Here is a 20,677-nt window from a genome sequence, read left to right on the forward strand (position 1 = left end):
GCGCCTGTATATAAGGGTTTCTTTTCGTGACGTCATGACGCACTCACTCTGCCAGCGTCCGCGTGAGCTCCTCCCTCTCTCCTCCCTCAGTCTCCTCCTCCAGCCACACCTCCTTCCCTGCCTCTAAGCCCGCCCTTGGCCCCGCCCCTAGACTTGTGGGCGGGGTCACGACCGCCCGCGTGACGCAAGGCTCCCACCCTCCTACCCACCAAGGAGGAAGACAGGAGAGGGGAGGGGGCGCGAGGGAAGGAAAGCTCTGGGGGAGGGGTAAAGGGGGGGTATGGTGCAAGCGTGAGTGATTTCCTTCCGGCACGTCGCCCGCTTTGGGGGAGGGGGCGGGGGGTTTCACTTCCGGGACGGTGTTCCGGCCCATTCCGGCCCATTTCCACCCCCGGAGGTAGGTGCTGCTCCTTGACTGGGCTGGGGCCCCGCACGACCGTCCCGCTGCCCTGCCCCGAGGCTGCCCAGCCAGATCTCCGCCGCAGTTGCTCCTGGAGTGCTCAGCCTCTTCCCTTCACCCCCACCTCAAGGCACCCGGAGACCTCCCACCCTCTTGGACCCCGGCCGGGGAGAGCCGCCTGGCCCCTCCCTCAAGACCCCGGGATGGGCGGCCCCCTCCCCCACGGCAGACAGCCACACCCAGGCACACACACCCACCCCAGGCACCTCCCCGCCCGCCTACACCTCCTGCCTGGCCCAGGTCCCGGGGCACCGCCCCCTTCCCGATCCCATCCCTACACCTGAAGGTCTGCTCCGGGTTGCACTCGCTGTTGCCCTCTTTCTCTTTCCCCCTGCTCCTCGGTGACATTTGGCGGCACAGACAGCACCCGGTCCCCACGCTTTCTAACGCAGACGGAAGCCACTCAGGTACGGGAGTGGTCGACCCCACGCGTTCCCGATTCTCCCTCTTACAGCGCTCACCCTCCAGTGCGGACGGGAGAGGACCTTCCTCCAGGGCCCTCTTCCTCACTAGGGCATTGCCGGAGAGAGCACACAAAAAAGGCGCTGGTGTAGGCGCCAAAATAAACGCATCTGAATTCAGGATGGCATCGACAGAGGCTCTTATTGGAGTAAAAGTTTTCAAACAAACAATAACGCTTTGGAAAAAGGTCAGATTGCTCAAGTTGGTTCTTGAAAGCAGTGTGCACTTCCCTGTTTACTGATAAGTGTGTTGTGAATACCGAGCGATCCTGTGAGCTTGTCAGAAGTTCCTGCAGTTTCTTAGGTAACTAACTATGCAATGTCATAACTTTACAGATAAATGGAAACACATGGGGCTCAAATCAGTGTCTTATTGGGGTTCATGCAGATGCAGACTACTGTCAACCACTGAAGGCTCTTGGATGCACTTACAGGCTTAATGTTTTCACCATTTAAAAAAAAAAGATTCTAATGTAAAAGTATTAACCATACTTGGTAAATGCCCTGTTTTTGACCAGCTTTGGGGAACTAAATTTCCAAATCAAAGTATCACCACCCTGAAATTTCCAAGTGTGGATTGAGATAGGGTCGGGTATACCTATCCTTTCCTAATTCTGAGAGTGAACTTCAAGTTCTCTGCATTGCTACTGAGCCCTGTTCTCAAGAGTCCTGAACCATAAGCCTTTTTGTGGGGGCTCTGACTCTTAATATTTACCAATAATGGCTTACATTCTTGTGGAATATTAGTGATTTTACAAAATAATAAGCTGACACAACATGTAGAAAAACATTAAGAGGCATATCTAATCCACCTACCCGTATGTAATTACATTTACTTAAAAACTTATTTCCTCTGAGGAAAAGTCACAGGATTTTATATGCAGTGCAAACACCTTATGATTAACACTTTAAGAAACTCACAACTGCATTTCTCCTCTCTTCTGTAGACCTGTTTTAACACTGTATCCTGATGCTGCATCCTTTTTTAGTAAGGAAAGCATGGGGGTAGCTTGAGTTTTTAGCAGTCTCACAATCACTTTTCGGTTTTCAACTGAAAGACCTGTGGGTACTTCTAGTCCATATCTAAACATGAGGCGGGTATCTTTTTTACTGGGAGACTTTGAAGTTTTGCCAAATGATGTCTTCAGATAGGTTTGAACACAGAAGCACCAGGGGAGTGCAGTTCTAATCATTAATGAGACTATGGTTTCTTCTCTCAGCAGGGTTGAATGCCTGCCGACGCCCTCAGGCCCCACCATGGAGAAGGGTGGTAACATACAACTGGAGATCCCTGACTTCAGCAACTCTGTCCTGAGCCACCTCAACCAGCTGCGCATGCAGGGCCGGCTCTGTGACATCGTGGTCAATGTGCAAGGACAAGCTTTTCGGGCTCACAAAGTGGTACTGGCTGCCAGCTCCCCCTATTTCCGGGATCACATGTCCTTGAATGAGATGAGTACTGTCTCCATTTCGGTCATCAAGAATCCCACGGTCTTCGAACAGCTCCTTTCTTTCTGCTACACAGGGCGGATATGCCTGCAGTTGGCAGATATCATCAGCTACCTGACAGCCGCCAGCTTTCTGCAAATGCAGCATATCATAGACAAGTGTACCCAGATCCTGGAGGGCATCCATTTCAAAATTAACGTGGCTGAGGTTGAAGTGGAATTAAGTCAAACGAGGACCAAGCATCCGGAGAGACCCCCGGAGTCTCACAGGGTTACGCCAACTCTAAACCGCTCCCTCAGCCCACGGCATAATCCCCCAAAGGGGAGCCGGCGAGGTCAGGTGAGTGCCGTGCTGGACATCAGGGAGCTCAGCCCTCCTGAGGAGTCCACCAGCCCGCAGATAATTGAGCCAAGTTCCGATGTAGAGAGCCGCGAGCCCATCCTCCGGATCAACCGAGCGGGACAGTGGTACGTGGAGACAGGAGTAGCCGACCGAGGGGCACGGAGTGACGATGAAGTGAGGGTGCTCGGAGCAGTCCACATCAAAACCGAAAATCTGGAGGAGTGGCTGGGGCCCGAGAACCAGCCTTCCGGAGAAGACGGAAGCAGTGCGGAGGAGGTCACAGCCATGGTGATTGACACCACAGGCCATGGCTCCATGGCCCAGGACAGCTACCCTTTAGGATCATCAGGAGCCAAGGTGGCTCGGCCAACCAGCAGTGAGATTGACAGGTAAGTTTTTCATTCTTCATCTATCTAGCCCACCTGACACCCCCCCCCCCCCCCCGAGTGTACAGAGAGCATCTCCCTATCTCCCTTCCTTGATGCTCTTAGCCAGAAGAAGTTGATGTTGGGGAAACTGGAGTCGGGCCAAAAAAGACTGCATTCTTATTTCTTTAAAGCAGGAAGCTCTAGTCTTAGAGAATTCAGTGCTGTGAGAACTGTGGTAAGGGGAGATGCGTCCATGAATCAGAGTAGCATCTGCAACCACCTAGCAGCAGCAATTGGCAGGGGGCCAGTCATCAGCTGGGAACCAGGCGCCTTTGCCCTTCCTCATTCCTCGGTATGTTAGGACCAGGTCGTTGGTCTCGGGGGAGTTGTACTTTGTAGAGCTGTTTACTTTACTTCCTTTGCCCCCCACCTGCCAAAGCCGAGGAGGCGTGGCTCCTGCAGGGATTGTTCTTGGGTCAGTGTGATCACAGTAGGTATTCCAAGGAGAAGCTGTTGGGACGGTTTTCCTTCCTTTTTTCACTTCTCTCATGATGTCGTCCCTTTGTCTTTCATTGGTGACAGCTGCTGCCACAGGCCTGGTTTTCTCACCACGCGACTGGGTCCCACCCCTGCCTTTCCTCTTTCTATTCACAGTGAGAGCATTTCTTCTTTGGTGGAAATAGCAATAATTCGAATCCAAGGACACTGAAAGTTTCAATGGAAAGAAAGAAATATTGCCAATTAGAGTCATAATATTTGTGTTTTCCTAAATTTCAATTAAAATTGACTGCATAGACAGTGAACACTAAAGCAGCTCTTCCTCTGGTCAGCACCTAGTCTCGAGAGACAGGCAGACTCAGAAAGTACGTACCGTGTCCACTTCAGTCAGTCTTGATTTGAGTATTTTCCTTCTTGTGTTCTTAACAGTTAACATACTTTTTTAAAAATACTTTATTTATTTATTTTTTGAGAAAGGGGAAGGAAGGGAGAAAGAGGAAGAAAAACATTGACATGCGAGGGAAACCAGTCAGGGTGACAGCTAACGCACTCTGGAGCCCAGTACTTACTGCCCCACGGTGTTAGCGCTGTATCGGAATTTATAGCCGCCCTGATTGTGTGGCTCAGTTGGTTGAGCATCTTCCAGCAAAGCGAAAGGCTGCCAGTTCGATCCCCCATCAGGGCACGTGCTTGGGTTGGGGGTTCAGTCCCAGTCGGGCGCTTAGGAGAAGCAACCGATCGATGTTTCTCTTCTGCTCTTTTTTCCCTCCCTTCCCCTCTCTCTGAAAATTAATTAATTAATTAATTAGTTAATTAATTTTTAAAAAGAGAAGTAATAATTTGAATGCAAAGACTTTGAATTTCCTTGTCTATTAGTAACAGTCTGAAGTACTGGTATGTAACAAGTTTTCCCAGGGCCTATGGGAAGGAAAAACCAAAAACCTAATAGTTACATAGAAGAAACAAAATTACAGACCCAGTTGTATTTTTTTATGGTCTCCCCGATACTTATATAAGGATAGAACTTATGGCTGTTTAGCCTTGGCTTCACCGGGTCGTATGGTCTATCTGCTGTGTCATTTTGTATTTTTTTCTTAAGATTTATTTATTTGTTTTTAGAGAGAGGGGAAGGGAGGGAGAAAGAGAAACATCAATATGTGGTTGCCTTTCGTGTGTCCCCCAGTGAGCACCTGGCCTGCAACCCAGGCATGTGCCCTGACTGGGAATCGAACCAGTGACCGTTTGGTTCATAGGCCGGCACTCAGTCCACTGAGCTACACCAGCCAGGGTTCATTTTGTATTTCTTAAATTTACTATGGCAAACCTTTCTTGTCTTATTTCAACCCAGACTCCTGTATATTGACTTCCTCTGAGCACGTCTTAGTCATCTGTTGTTCGGTGAGCTCCCTCTTCCTCAGCCACTGGCCAAAGAGGATAGGCATCACCGTGACTTCAGTGCCTTGACACTCTATTAGCCCCCTTTGTGCTCCTCTTCCGACAGATTTAGCCCCTCCGGCAGTGTTGTCCCCTTAACGGAGAGACACAGAGCCCGAAGTGAGTCTCCCGGGAGGACGGACGAGCCCAAGCAGCCCAGCTCCCAGGTACGTCGCCGCGGCTGCTGAAGAAACCGCCGCTGTGTGGGCATCTGAAAGGAAAGATGCAGGAGAGGGGACAATTTACAAGCCTGCAACAAATACACTTGGTGTCAGCAGAGTTCGGGAAGTAGAAAAGATGAGACTGTGGAACTCTTTCTGAACCAGTCTGTAGTCCTTGTAGTAGAAATGAAAAAGCAACCCCTGACAACTGCGTGTGGGTGGTGTAGGGCCTGGGCTGGAGAGTCTGATTCTGTGTGTGGGTGGGGCTGTCGCTGCATAATCACTGCTTTATAGGGTATTATAGGTTGTGAACAATTGCTTCTGCATTTTTGTGTGCTTGTGTCTTTTCATTTATTTTTCTCCCTGAATATTTTGTTCAACTAAAATGTTCTAGAAAGGACAGGAATGATGCCTTCTATTTTCTTTGCCACTCTCCCTAACAAGTAGCGTAAGTAGTTGGTCGATAGTTCTGTTCGCTCTTCCTCACAGGTCTCTATCACTGAAGACTGGTTTTTAGAAGGATGGTGAACTCACCAAGTAGAACATAATACTTTGCAAATACTTTGGTCCTTTAAAAGGAACCACTGGTTGATAAGGTTGCATTGCACAGCTAATCTTCGTAGCTTCTGCATTATGCTGATAATATCTTGTTTAGTTTTTACCTAAAAATCGGATGTTTATTTTGTATATAGTATAGTAACAGCAGCAAGACATTGTTACAAAACTATTTTTACTTGCATATTAATCACAGCAATTTTGGGGGTATCAGAAAAGGAATTGTAATTATAAGAACTTTTAAAATTTTAATAAGAGAAAATGTTAGGAGCTTGGAAGAAAAGTAAGCTTGATGATATAATTAGGGCCCTTTTTCTCCTCATCTTTCAAATAGGAATCAATGACTGTGTGAAGGTGACTATTACGCAGATAAATGCAACAAGGAGACAGACCATACAACTTAGTGGGGGCATGAGGCAGACTCACAGACACAAAAGCAGGTATGGGTGAGACTGTACAGGCTTCGGTAACAGTGTGGAGGGAATAGGAGGTGCTTAAAAGGCAGTTAACTGCAATCAGTAACCACTTAAAGTCGTTATTTGGGAGAGTTTAAATTGCAGTATTTAATCAAGTAGTTAGAAAGGACTAACTCCCTCCCTGTGTAGATGTGATAGGGGTAACAGCTGGAATTCTGCAAGGCTGTTTGCCTGTCTGTAAAGAAATAGAAAAGGAGTAATTGCCTGGAGATGATACTAAGAGTTCATGGATGCCCTGACATGTATGAGAATTTATTTTGGAGGTGAGTAGACTGCTATTTTCCCCCATCACAGAACCAAAACAGGACATGGATTGCGTGACAGTGAGAACAAATTTCTATAGACTTCAAGAGCTTCCTGCTTATAAGGCTGATTATAGTGGAACCAACTACTACGGTCCCCTCTTTGCTCAAAACATTCTGTAGCTTTTTCCTTCTTTCTACCACGTGAAGGGTAAAATACGTGGCCTAAGGTTCCAAGAAATTCATAATCTTTCTAACACGGCTTTTCTCACCACTCATCAGCATGCACTGCCCGCCCCTGCAGGCAGGCTTTCTTTGTCAGGACTTCATCAGACTAACGCCTCCTCTGCTCCTTCAGTCGGGGATGCCCTGTTTTTCCCAGGCATCTGTGTGCACCCCAGTCCCAACTGCTAGAGCCGTCTGCCCTAACTACCCGGTCTTCTTTGTCTCTTCCCAGACCACTGTAGCATTTACAGATGGTATGTTTACAATGGCTTACAGATGCTATGATGCAATCTTTCTTTCTTTTTTTATTTGCATTAATTTTGTGTCTCCATCTAGACTGAAATCACCTTGAGAGCAGAGTCCCCTTTTTAAATTGTTTTATGTGACGTTGTCTTCTCCCATGCATCCCGCAAAAGGAGTTGTTTAACCACTGAGTAACCCAAGTCACTAAGGTTACTAAGTGGGTGCCCAGTAAATAGGGGATTACCTAGTTGCTTGTGAGATCCCCAGTTTTGGAGATCTTTAAATAAAATTAGTGAGCTAAATCAGATGATTTTTGAAGTCTTTTCAAGTCTTTGAGTCTCTGGTTAGTATTTGAAGATGAGGAGGGTAAACAGTGTTGGAGACCGTGTCAGAAATCCAGACTGCTATTTGTTTTGGAACATAAAAGCAATCACTTGTTTACATGGAACTTATTAATTATAGAATAATTCATTTAAAAAATAGTTCTTGAACATACGACACACCGAGCACTGCTCGAGTCTGGGACATTCTGTAGCTGTTCCCCCTGCTCACAGAGCTCACAGTCTAGCAGGGCATTGGCACGTGGGAGGAATGACAGGACGCCACCCCCCCCCCCAGTGTCAGAGAGCCAGCAGTGGCCACTTTTGTGCTTACTTCCTGTTAAAATGAAACTATTGGAGGTATCGTTGCCATCGACAAGGACCTAATCCACATTTGATGCTCATTCATTTTCTATTTTATTGCAACTTGATTGTAATTTTTTAGGTGGGATTGATCATAACGTTTCAGTTCTATGATTGTACTATAATAGTTCATCACAGATAACTAAAATATACAGGGCCCGGCAGAAGGAAGGCCTGCTCAGGCATGGTTGGTAGGGCACGTGAATGTCTCGTACCAGATGGACAGCGATTTGAGCATTTCACCTGAAATGTCATGTGGTGTGCTTGAGTGTGATATTGTTATGTTACAGAATTACATGCTAACGATTTTGGAATAAAAAGAAGGGCATTCTTTGTGCTGGACCCTGTATTTATTTTCTGCTTGGGGACCATTCTGGCATTACATTATGACATTATTTTCCTTAAAATTAGGGAGGATTTTGTTTGTTTGTTTGTTTATTTTAGGGAATTGATACTGTCCAGATTATGAATAATATTGTTTGTAATGTTTAATAATAGTTAACATTTGTTGGGCCTCATTAAGGGCTCATAGCAACTTCTGAGGTACATGCTATTATATTCATTTTAAAGGTAAAGAACTGTCCCATATAGTAGTTCAGTAACTTGCTCAAGGTCACACAGTCAGTAGGACGCAGATTTGAACCAGGGTCCAGCAAAGCATTTGCTAACCCTTTCATTTCATGGATGGAAAACTAAGCCTCAGACAAGTGGTTGTGCCCCTTGTCCCAGGGCCTTTTGTGGGATCATCCCTCCCTCTTCATGGGAGTTCCCTTTCTGTTATCCAGGGAATCGAAGTGGAAAGAAATGTTGTCTAAAACACTGGAAATCATGTAAAACCTCAGTCTCACTGTTAACACTGGGCTTCGCCTGCTGCCTCCCACGCCTGCTGAGAACCACCTCTGTCCTGCTGGAAACGTGGAAGTGCGTTGTCCTCTAGCCTGTGAGGAGACAAAGCCCAGCTGTGGACTCACGGGAAAAGGGCATAAGAGTAATTGCTAATCAGATGACTCCGGTTAACCCAGAGTCAGCGTTTACATTTTCTCCCTTTTTTACCAATACTTTAGCTCTGCTAAACATATATAATTCCTTACTACATGTCTTACATACATGTATAAGCTTCTCACTCAAAAATGATCTTACTTATACCAATACTGAATAATAATATTTTAATATGAATTTTGAATCAAAAGCATTTATAAATCCAACAATTTTAAATTGCCCATTCAAAGGAATATTTTATTTGCACCTCCAGCTTTCAGAAAGGGGCACTCATGTTTCTCTCATATATTACATATGTGACTGTTGAAATTGTTATTGGTCAGAGTAGGTAAAACAAAATTAAGGTCTTATTTCCTTGATATTAAGGAATTACCTTAATTCATGTGACTTCCATAAAGTAAGTCAGAGAGAAAGGAAAAAACTTATTTTGCAATAACATAAAGGGTTAGTTACCTAATTAACAACTGCAGAGTTGCAATGCTGCTTTTATAATAATTGATGTCTTAAGTAAATTTATTGTCACAATATTAGAAATTTAACTTAGGCTGGGTGGATATTTTATAAACTAAGATTAGAGAAATAGTATATAAGTCACAGATTATTCTATTTACTTTTAATCTAAGTTCATTTAAAACCATTACCAGACTTCCGGCCAAGATGGCGGTGTAGGTAGAAACACTGCACCTCCTCACACAACCAAGTGTTAAAGACAACAAAGTTTTAGTAACAAAAACGCAACCAAAACGCAGAAAATTGAACTGCACGGAAGTCCAAAAACAACGAACTGTCCATCCAGACTGGTACGAGGGGCAGAGTCAGCAGCTGTCAGAGCATGGTCGCACATTCCAGCACAGATAAACCAGGCAAAGGAGCGAGCAGTGAGATAGAATGCATAACCCAGGGCCCCAGCACCAGGAATTAAAGCCTGAAAGCATTGATTGGAAAAACTTTTGGGGTCGAGGTGCTGCGAGAAGCTCCCAGGCTCACAGAGAGTTTGTTGGAAAGACCCACAGGGTCCTGGAGGGTACACAGGCCCACACACCCAGGAGCCGGCACCAGGGGGTCCCAGTTTGCTTGCAGGAAGCAGCAGAGGGGACCGAAATCTGAGAGAGCAGAACAAACGCTATTGCCCCTCTCTGACCCCACCCCCACATACAGCATCACAAACCTGCGACCTGGGTTGCCCTGTCCTGGTGAACACCTAAGGCTCCGCCCCTCATAGGTAACAGGCGCAAACAGCCAAAATATTATGGCTCAAGATGAACAGCTCAAAGTCCCAGAGCCAATACTTCTAAGTGACCAAGAGATAGCCAACCTATCAGATGCACAGTTCAAAACACTGGTGATCAGGATGCTCACACAACTGGTTGATTTTAGTCAAAAAGTAGAGGATCAAATGAAGGCTAAACTAATATGGAAATGAAGGGAAATGCACAGGAAACCAATAGTGATGGAAAGGAAACTGGGACTCAAATCAAGGGAGTGGATCAGAAGGAAGAAAAAAATGACCAAACAGAAAAACATGAAGAAACAAGAATTCAAAAAAAACGAGGAGAGGCTTAGGAACCTCCAGGACATCTTTAAACGTTCCAACATCCGAATTATAGGGGTACCAGAAGGAGAAGAGGGACAGCCACGAGTGGAAAACTTATTTGAACAAATAATAAAGGAGAATTTCCCCAATCTGGCAAAGGAAATAGACTTCCAGGAAATCCAGGAAGCTCAGAGAGTCCCAAAGAAGTTGGACCCAAGAAGGAACACACCAAGGCACATCATCATTATATTAGCCAAGATTAAAATGAAGGAGAGAATCCTAGAAGCAGCAAGAGATAAGAGGACAGTCCTACAAAGGAGTTCCCATCAGACTGTCAGCAGATTTCTCAAAAGAGACCTTACAGGCAAGAAGGGGCTGGAAAGAGGTATTCCAAGTCATGAAAACCAAAGACCTACAACCAAGATTGCTCTATCCAGCAAAGCTTTCATTTAGAATGGAAGGGCAGATAAAGTGCTTCTCAGATAAGATCAAATTCAAGGAGTTCATCATCACCAGGCCCTTATTATATGAAATGTTAAAGGGACTTATCTACGAGAAGATAAAAAAACATGAACAGTGAAAGGACAGCAAACTCACAGTTATTAACAACCACACCTAAAAAAAAGCAAACTAAGCAGACAGCTAGATCAGAGTGGAACCATAGAAATAGAGATCACGTGGAGGGTTAGGAACGGGAGTGGGAGAAGGAGAAGTGGGGAGAAGGTACAGAGAATAAGTAGCATAGAAGGTAGGTAGAAAATAGACGGGGGAGGGCAAGAATACTATGGGAAATATAGAATCTAAAGAACTTGTGATACATGGACATAAACTGCAGGGGGGAATGTGGGGGAGGGGTGTGCAGGGTGGAGGGGAATGGAGGGGGGAATGGGATAACTGTAATGGCATAATCAATAAAATATATTTTAAAAAACCATTATCAATAATGGGTGTATAAAATTAGATGACAGTGTGTCTGTGCACTGTATTTCCAGGACACTTACCTTTAGTATAAGCAGCTAGGAGAGTGAATTAGCAATGTCATAAAGAATATGCATTATATTTTCCCTGTTTCTCTCTGTCCACTTTGTTCAGAGTCTTGTCTTCAGGGAGCAGAATCCGAAGCCAAGTCTTGTCCTTCTTTCTCTGTGGTACCTGTCATTGTATTCGGTGCACAGCATCAGTACATGCTTACTGAATGCTACTTTTCAAAAGGCATATAGGAGAGAATAACCCAGTTAGTAAATTCACAGCTCAGCGCAGTTTGCTTTCCCAGCCCTGCCGCCCCTTGGCCTTGGGGTCAGTTAAACTCTGAGTAGTCTGCAGAACAGAGTTAGTATTTTAGCACTAATACTTTTAGTGGTAAACTACTTTGGGATAAAAAGGAATACCGTCACCTACAAAGTACTTACATTTCTGTAAAGCTAGGTACTATTGGATTAAATTTTGGTATGAGTGTAATTTATTTCTGGGATAAGTGTAAGTTTGCTGTAAGTGTAATTTATAATGTACTCTCTACTGTCAGATATCATAGCCATTAGCCAGGTCCCATGTGGCTATTTACATGCTAATGAATGGAAAGCAACGTAAATAAAATATCTCGTTTCTCATTCGCATTAGTATAGTACAAATGACCAATAGCTACATGTGGCTAGTGGCCCCTGTAGTAGATGGTGCAGATAAAGGGACAGTTCCCTCCCCACAGGAAGTTCAGTTGGACAGCACGGTCCAGGCACCTGCCGGACTGTCCAGGTATCACTAAATGAGAGTCCAGGAGGATGGGGCGAGCGGGCTCCGACTCCCCCTTTGCTGTGAAAGAGAATGTCAAGTGCGGGTTGCATGAGAAGCTGTTGTAAGCATGCAGCCAGGAAGTGACTTGACTGTCTGGTTCTGTTGTGATGAAATACTGTGTCCTCGGATTCTTTTGTTGTTGTTATGTTAACATCTCTACCTTTTGGTAGTAATCTTCTATTTGGATCTCTACTAAAAATAAGCATAAAGCTTAGTAACAGAGGTAAAAGTCAATTTGATTTCTTTTACCGTGTCTCTCATAGTACATGTTTAAAAATACATGCTTATTTTCTGCGCTTGCTTTCCTCACTGGCACAGGTAGACGAGTCAGCAATGATGGGAGTCAGCGGCTATGTGGAGTATCTCCGAGAGCAGGAAGTGTCTGAGCGGTGGTTCCGGTACAACCCCCGTCTCACCTGCATCTATTGCGCCAAATCGTTCAACCAGAAGGGGAGCCTGGACCGGCACATGCGCCTGCACATGGGGATCACGCCGTTTGTCTGTCGCATGTGTGGCAAGAAGTACACCCGCAAAGATCAGCTGGAGTATCACATCCGCAAGCACACGGGCAACAAGCCCTTTCACTGTCACGTTTGTGGCAAAAGCTTCCCCTTCCAGGCCATCTTGAATCAGCACTTTCGCAAAAACCACCCCGGCTGTATACCGCTGGAGGGGCCCCACAGCATCTCCCCTGAAACAACTGTCACATCTCGAGGACAAGCTGAGGAAGAGTCACCTTCCCAAGAAGAGACAGTTGCCCCTGGGGAAACGGCCCAGGGCTCCGTGTCCACCACTGGGCCCGATTGAAACGTCGAGGGGGAGGGGGCAGTCCCTCTTCCCCTTTGGGCCGTAAGCAGCCAGCGTCAGAGCCATGGGCTGGTACTTCGATTCACAAAATGCCACATCACTAGATCGGAAGATGCTCCCAAGATGTTGCCAAACTAGAGGATCAGCAACATACACAAAAGCACTAGAGGCTTTTCGCTCCTTCCCACCTCACACTTTGGAAAATAATCAAGCAAATCAACTTTCTAATTCAGGGATCAACAGCCTTGGTTTGTTAACTTTATAAAAAAAAAGTTTTAACAATGAGAAATGGTCATTTATCTACCAGTCACATTTGAACACTGTACTTTTGGTCCATGTCACTTGCCCAGATCTAAAAAACACAGCTGGAGCCTTGGTCATCGGAACCAGCCAACCGCAGGAAAGGAGGAAGTTACCACAATGGTGATGAAGAGAGACTTCTCCCTTCCTGCCGGAACGTGCAGTTTCTCGTGTCACGGGAAAAAAAAGTATCCTGGTGCTTCTTACTGTTTTGCAAGGTTAGACCTTCTTTTCGCCCCGACCAGGCACCCGGGAGGTGCCAGCCTGTGGCCTGAACAGCCGTCCCGGAGCAGCGTTCTGGGGCAGTGTCCCCTGAAGCACTTTAGGCAGCTGGAAGGGAGGGGACAGCAAGTGACTGCAATAGGTACCGCTAAGCTCGGGGGCCCGGGGGCTGCGTGGAGGCGAGGGGAGCAGGGGGGTAAACTTGGGGTTTGCAAATGTGGAACAGTAGAGAGCCTACTGCAAGCACAGTGCTTGCGTATCCCTGGGGATAGGAAGTGGCTCTCGGTCCAGATGAATTCCTGTGTTAGGTGAACTCTGACTACCAAAGTTTCACCCGGTCTCCTCGGCTCCCCGTTTCACCCAGCAGCAATAGCATCAGAAATGTCACTTTCCAGTGAAATGAGCCTGGATTGTGTTTTTAAATCCACAGGTCTCCCTATTTGATAACTTTTATATGAAGTTTTAAACACATTTTTTTTCCTGCAGTATTGTGATTGAAGAAATTCAACACTATGGTTCTTACTGCGACCGCGGTTCCATTTCTTTTTTCGTTAGTGATAGTTTGTATTCTCAGTGCACTAGAAGAACCTCACTAAATCCGTGTCTCACGTCTGCCAGCCTAGTAACTCATAAAAAACCAGCCATCAGCAAGCTGCTGGCAACTCCAAGAGCTCTGCTTTGTAACGATACAGTCCAGGGCATTTACCAGGCAAAGTCGGCCACAGTCCTGTTGCAATAAACTGATCAAGGCATCACTTCTGATCAGGTTTGGTTACTTAATCATTCCTGAGATTTTTTAAAACTTCAAGAGACCTTTTTGGTAATTCCGAGATTCTTAATCCAGCACTGAGTCGGAAAGAATTTACCAAACGCGTAGAGCTTCAGATGCCCTGCAGAGCGTGCAGAGGGTGAGGGGGGTTGGTAAGGGGCGCAGGCAAGTAGATGCTCACAGTGCAGGTGAGAAAGAAAATCCTCGAGCTTCTCTTAATCATCGTTACGTTGCCAAGAGAATTGAAGTGTGTAGCAGTTTAAGGAGTTGTTTGGGTGCAGAGAGATTTGGGAGAGGGCTGGTCCTGCCTGCAATGGGGCGCCATCAGTGAGCCAGCCGGAGTGGTGCGCCCCCTCCTGAGAACACTCTGGGTACAGGGAAAGGGGTTGGTAATGACGCCATTTCTTTGACCCTGGGATGTTAGAATGCAAAGGGTAACTTGAGCACTCCGAGAATTGTACATACACATTCCGCTGCACTGTATCGCTGGGGAATGGTGATTTCATCTCTTCTGGAAAAGCAGAGATGTGTCTTTTAGTAGAAATGTAATAATGCTACCATTTGTTAAGAGCCTACCCTTAAACATAGTATTGAAGCTGAATTTTTGCTTCAGAAGACACACTGGGACATTGTCCTCTTTAGCTAAGCATCAGCGTGATAGGGAAACGCTCTTGCCTAGGACCATCTTAGGGACCAGCTAGGCCGGGTGGCCTGGAAAAAGTGGGTGAAATTAGATGCACATCTTTAGGGAAATGTTTCAGCTGGTCATCAAGGCTTCTGATGGACAGATCTTGCCATTACTAAATAGGTGAGGAGAACAGAATGTCCTGCTTTAGATGGAGTTTTAAGCCTGCCAAAAAAATATTAAGTCCATCCATCCTACTTCTGAGAAGTAGTATGCTGGAAAGTTCTTTAATGCTTTGTCAGTTTCTTAGATTTTGTGTGAGAAAGTGGAGCTTTTAAAACTATTACCAAATTGTAACAGTGAAGTGCAGTAACTTCTGTCAAGAGAAGCTTTGCCGCATTGGTCAGCACTCCGTCCAGGCTTGGCAGCGAACGCTTCAGAGGGAGCTGGGGCTGCCTGATGGGCGTGGAAATGCTGTGCGTGTTTGGTGGGTCCCGCCCTTCTCCTTCACGTCTAATAGCCTTTGCTGTGTCGGTACTGTGAATAGTGCTTCCAGGTCGTGTGGGAGCCTTCTGCACTACCGTGTTTGCTGGTTCTCTCCTCATTGGTCCAGCCCAGAGCTGTGACATTTGTGAAGATTCCAGCCAGGCAAGCTGTTGAACAGACTCAAGTTTCCAAAAGCAATTCTCCTGTTGTAGCTAGAAGAGATACTGCTGTTCTGAACGACTACCCAGGATGCTTCTCCAGGTTCACTGTGACGTCATCCTGGTTTCTAGCTGACATCCCTGTAGGATCATAGGAGTTAGTAGTGTTCTGTCTACATTAATGAATAGCTATATTGTTATGTGCACGGAGGATACCTCTCTTAAGGGTATACTAAATGGACTTTAGCTAATTAATGCTGAAAACTCATTACCAAATCTTAACTTGCACATGTCACCTTGGGAAGGGAACTGCATTAGCAATGAGAGCTAAATCATGGTTAAGTACTTTAATGCCAAGAAATAGCAAACACTGGGACTGTTCATCCATTGAGTGGCACTTCATAGCAAAGGAGCTACCCAACGTTCTCAGCAAAAGAAGAGAGATGGTAATATACTAATCTCCTTTCCTTCTGAGGCACTTTTTCTTCTGTGAACTCTGAGACCAGCCAAACTACAGTGTTAACATGAGCATTGGCACTGTACTTAGGCAGAAAGGCTCTTTCTAATGACCTCTTCTCTCTCCTCAGAACCATATTTACCTCTGAACTAAGTTGAGTTTTATTTCATGTAAGTTACAGACCACCCCCAGACCATTTCATCGGACCACTCTGAGCGTTAAGTCTAATTTTGAGTATGTAAAAATAAATTACTAAAGGATAAAGATGGGAAAAGAAGGGAGCTGTCAATTAAGGAAAGTTTTCTTGCTATTTTGTTTTTGGGTATTTTTTTTACTATTTCCAGTTCCCTCCAAATCAGTGACAGGACTTGCCAAAGATGGTTTGACAATAGATATAAACGATTTCCCTCTGAACTTCATAGTTGAAATTTGACCTTGGTTGGAAGTGGTCTGGCTGAAGAGAAAAATAGGAAACTTCATCCTTCATAGCTGAATAGTCTCTAGTTAAGAAATAATTTTTTTTTAAGTGTTAGCTGTTACTGGACACTGATTTTGTTTCTTTTAACTGGTAAAATTACATTTAATTTGACTAGAATATCTAATTTAAAGAAATGAAAGCAATGGATAACAGAAAGGAATTTAAATTGAACAAAGACCATTCGAAGTCATAGTGGAAAGGTATTTAATCCTAAGAACGGGTGGAGTCCTGGAAGGGTTTCTTTTCTCAGACACAGCAGATGGGCTTCCCCTCTTCCCCAAAGGCCCTGCTTACCTGTGTACTACTTGTTCAAGGGACAGCCGCATCTTTCCTGAAGTCAGTCTTTGGAAGCGGGGCTCTTTACTTACGCCATAGGGGAAAGAGTGCAAAAAATGGAAGTATTTTGGTTCCTGAGATTGAGAAAAGGGACCACAAACAATTAAGTCCGGTTCATCCTTAAATTTGAGAGGATGTCCGGGAGCCAAGTGCATCTGTAGGACTGTGAATTAATTAGATCAGGGATCAACAACCACAGCCCCGGGCCACACGCAGGAGGCTGCCTGTGTGTGTAGAGAGCAGCGGTGGGGCTGGGCCACCCTGTCCGCTCCGGTGGCGTTCGTGGCTGCTTCCCGCGGTGCCCGCAGGGCTGACACGCGTGGGCCTGCACAGCCCGGTCACTCAGTGTCCACCTGACAGGAGAGTTCGCCAGCTCCACAGTGGAATCGGGAGGACGTACCTCCCAGATCTGTCGGTCCTGCCATTTTGCTTTTGCAAATTCGTAAGTTAAAGAGGTTTTAAATTCATGTTGCCATACATGCGTGTTTCTTCAAGGGTTTGCCATCTTTCTCTAGTTCCTTTTCTCACACCCCACTTTGTGCTTCATAAAGATTCCCGTTGCTTTCAGAGCATTTAGAATAGGCCTTAGCAGGCAGTCTTGCCTTAAAGGTGCAGGTAGATTAAAGTTTAGGGCAATTTTTTACAGATGTAACAATTTTTTAAATAATCCCCGTGCGTAATAATGTGAGGTTAAACGAGTACCGTGTTTACATAAAATACTGTAAAAGAATAATGTTTTTATAAGTCAGTTTTGCCATTCCTCTGAGTTAACTTGAACTTGCTTGCATAATGATGGCAAGGATGGATTTATTCCCACTAGTATTAAAATTTATTTCTGTTTTGAATACGTGGTTTGATTCTTATCCAAAGTACTGTTTTTCTAGATTAGAAGCCTTTAACTCTTCCCTGTACTATAAATCTTCATTTTAATTTCCTCCAGTAAACTCACTCTGTTCCATGTGGAGTACTTAAAAGCCAAATCTTCCCTGTCTCTTTTTAAAGAATGTTTTAAAACATAATGAAATATCTAGGGATTTCAAACTCTTGTTAGGTCTACCTTCTAATTTCTTTCACTGTCTATAATACACTCTTCCAAATATATATTGGGCCATTAAATGTTTCCTTTTTGAATGTTCCTTCTTACTGTTCAAACAGCTTGTTTATGCTAGACGTGGAAGACATGGAAAATGTCAGGATAACAATGAACAGAATTCCTTGCAAAAGGAAAATACAGTTGTTCTTCATCTGCGAACAGTGCACGGAGGTCTGAGGTAAATGCACTTATGCGAACGAAGCGCCCCAGGCCGCGCCGATGCAGCACCAAGTTTGCTTTTGACCTTGTGGTGGCGGCTCTGCAACACGGAGGGAGCTTGGGTGAGTGACCTCACCTCCTGGAGAGCAGTTCTTCGCTAGACAGTTTGTTCTTAAAGTTGCCTTTTTCTGAATTGGATATTAGTAAAGAATGATCTTCATCTGTAGGGTTCCAGAGTACTTGCCTAGATTAGCTCCGCTGTGTCTTAGAGCACTTACAGTAATAATGGGTTCTGGAGACTTTGGAGTGTTGCTTGTCCGATTAATTTGGGGTTCTGACGGATCTGGGGTGTTGGACTTGAGAAAAGTTGGATTTTAACACTGAGCTCAGTGAGTCATCTGCGTCTGTGTCTGAGGTCTGGGGAGCAGATGCCATTTAAATATGAATCGGTTTAAGTAGGAAACAGTGGAATTTGCCAGGCACTAGGGCTTCCTTGATAATTACCAAGCGTCCGTTTTGTCTGCTTTGTTTTTGAGTCTCTGTCCGTTTTCAATCTTCCTATTTTCCAGCGGTGCTTTCTCCAGGGCCCGTCTTTTCCTTTCACAGGATGTAGGTTTTCCTGCTCAGGACAAGCCAGAGCTGGGTATCGAGAGTACTTTGAAGTGCATGACTTACTTACATTCCGGAGGATGTAATTATTGATCGGGGCAATGACATCAGAACCTGGGAAGTGTCTGCGCAGACTGTCCCGGTTGTGCTTCATAGCTGACGTATATCAAGCGGTGACTTGGATGGCAGATATTACTTGAAATACACGTTACCTTCACAGAGGGTACGTGTACAAGTGAATTCCTCATCACACATCCTTCCCATTATTTATATGACAAATACCTCCCATCTTAACACAGTTAAGAATGGCTCACCAGCTCAAAGAGCAGAAGTTTTAAACCACAAAGCTAAGTTACAAAGGCAGAGTGGCTTTGTTAAAAAAGAAAACACTTTTTTAATGCTTTCCTCTCTCATGTCTATTCACATTGAAGTGGCTGGAATTCGCTGTCCCGTTAAGAGAGATACATGTACAGCATTCCCTGTGGCCAGCAGCACAATGTAGTATGAATGAGTAATAACTAGTAAGTACTGTGGATCTAAGAATCTGAATTAACCCATCCTGCCAAGAGTGGAAGCGTCTCACAGGAAAACACTCCTAGTCTGTGAAATCACTTACCCTAACGGGTAGGTAGCACACAGGAGACTCTGCACCGTTAAGTAAATACTAAGTACTTTATGGTACCAGACAATGTATTGGGAATCTATATAACAAACATTATTTCAGACGTAGTTTAGATGTGGTTTCCTATACTTGAGCGCCCTCAACCCACTTGGTTGAAGTCTGGATGTATGCTTTTCAAAAGCCTGCACTTTTTACTACATACATAAAAGATCAGAAAGAAGAAGATGGGAAAAAAGGGAGACAGAATCAACCGCACCGAGAAAGCAGCCCTGTGAGGCAGTAACAGAAGGAGCAAAAAGGAGGTGACTTTTCCGAATGCTTGCTACGTGCCAGGCTGGTTCTCTGTGCTTCACACTGATGAACTCATCTGACCCCTGACCATCCCCTTAGGGGAGGTATTGCTGTTCGCCTCACTGCAGGGAGGGAGAGACCCAGACACCCAGAGAGCCCCACACGGGAGCCGACCCTCAGTCCTGGGAGTGTTGCTGCACCGCTCGGTGCCGAGGAGGACGCCGATGGGCCCCAGGCCACACAGTGGGCACGTGGCACAGCTGTGTTCAGCAACCCGACTCCAAAGCCCAGACCTTCCCTGTGCTGTGTTGACTGTTTACCAACAGAGCTGGGGTGAACCGGGGTGTGCAACAGCCCCTAGCAGTGCTGCTTACGGTGAACTGTTAATTCAAGAACAAGTGGTTGGGAGGTTTCTTCAAAAGATAATGCAGTTTCTCTGAGCAGGTGTTGAAGGGCGGCTCTTTTCTGGGGACGTCGCCCACTGACTCAGAGGCGCCGCTGGTTCGGCAGGTCTGATGGTGGATGAGTCACTACCGAGGCAGACTTTGAAAGACAGCATTCCAGTTATGTCTTGCTGTGCAACAAACTACCCTAAATCTCAGTGACTGAAAACAACTATTTTATGTCTCTGATGACGCTGTGGGTCAGAAGTCAGGTGGGGCCGAGTCCGGTCACTCGGCTGTACTCAGCCTCCTCTCCCTTGCTGGTGTCTCAGCGACAATCTGTGTGGTCTCTCCATCAGGGTAGTCGGACCTACTGAAAATGCCAGCTCAGGTGTCCAAGAGGCTGGGGGGAAGGTGCCAGGCCTCATAAAGTCAGGCTCACAGGCACGTAGCCACTGCTATACAGTACTGGTGTAAGAAGTCACCGGTCAGCCCAGACACAGTACCTTCCCACTGGCCAGGAGGTGTGTGAGAGACGGGGCCCATCTTTAGTCTGGGGTGGCACTGGGCTTTTTGGTTGGTGTTGGCTCTTCGTGTTCATCCATTAGGTCTGACGTCTGTGCCATTGAAGCCATTTATTAGGCCTGGCTTTGGTCAGCACAGGAGCGAGAGGGAGAGAGAATGAGACAGATGCCTACAGCAGACAGAGGACATCCGCTGCCTGCCCCGAGTTTTATGTATCTTACAGCAGATTTCCCGTTTTTTCTTTTGTTCCAACTTGTGAGCATTTGCCTATTTTTTCTTTGTCTGTTTTGCTGGTTTTTGTGAAGCCACAGAGACTATATTTGCTGAGCCAGAAATTCTCCAGAGGAGGTGAAAAGCCTACTGCTCAGAACCTGATGTCAGCTGTGTTTCACGTTTACAAATTGGAGGGAACTCCTGGGGTATGAGAACTTACCTGGCT

The 20,677-nt window shown here is 45.6% G+C and overlaps 1 protein-coding gene across 10 annotated transcripts; it reads left to right on the forward strand.

Annotated features, from left to right (window-relative positions):
• The first annotated feature begins 361 nt into the window (after positions 1–361).
• ZBTB37 (zinc finger and BTB domain containing 37) lies at positions 362–13,399 on the forward strand. Of its 10 annotated transcripts, XM_037145546.2 has the most exons (5): positions 362–397; positions 915–1,225; positions 2,142–3,101; positions 5,080–5,179; positions 12,237–13,399. In XM_037145546.2, the coding sequence occupies exons 3-5, from the start codon at positions 2,179–2,181 to the stop codon at positions 12,723–12,725; spliced, it is 1,512 nt and encodes a 503-aa protein (XP_037001441.2). In that variant the 5' UTR covers positions 362–397; positions 915–1,225; positions 2,142–2,178; the 3' UTR covers positions 12,726–13,399. The 10 variants fall into 10 exon arrangements, with proteins under 10 accessions (XP_037001441.2, XP_053519663.1, XP_037001446.2 ...); XM_053663688.1 differs by lacking the exon at positions 915–1,225 and having other exon boundaries at positions 371–397; XM_037145551.2 differs by lacking the exon at positions 915–1,225 and having other exon boundaries at positions 371–397; positions 2,145–3,101.
• Positions 13,400–20,677: the final 7,278 nt, after the last annotated feature.

Source organism: Artibeus jamaicensis, unplaced genomic scaffold (genome assembly GCF_021234435.1).
Source record: "Artibeus jamaicensis isolate MK-2021 breed Jamaican fruit bat unplaced genomic scaffold, CSHL_Jam_final contig_327, whole genome shotgun sequence".
In the NCBI taxonomy this organism is placed as follows: Eukaryota; Metazoa; Chordata; class Mammalia; order Chiroptera; family Phyllostomidae; genus Artibeus; species Artibeus jamaicensis.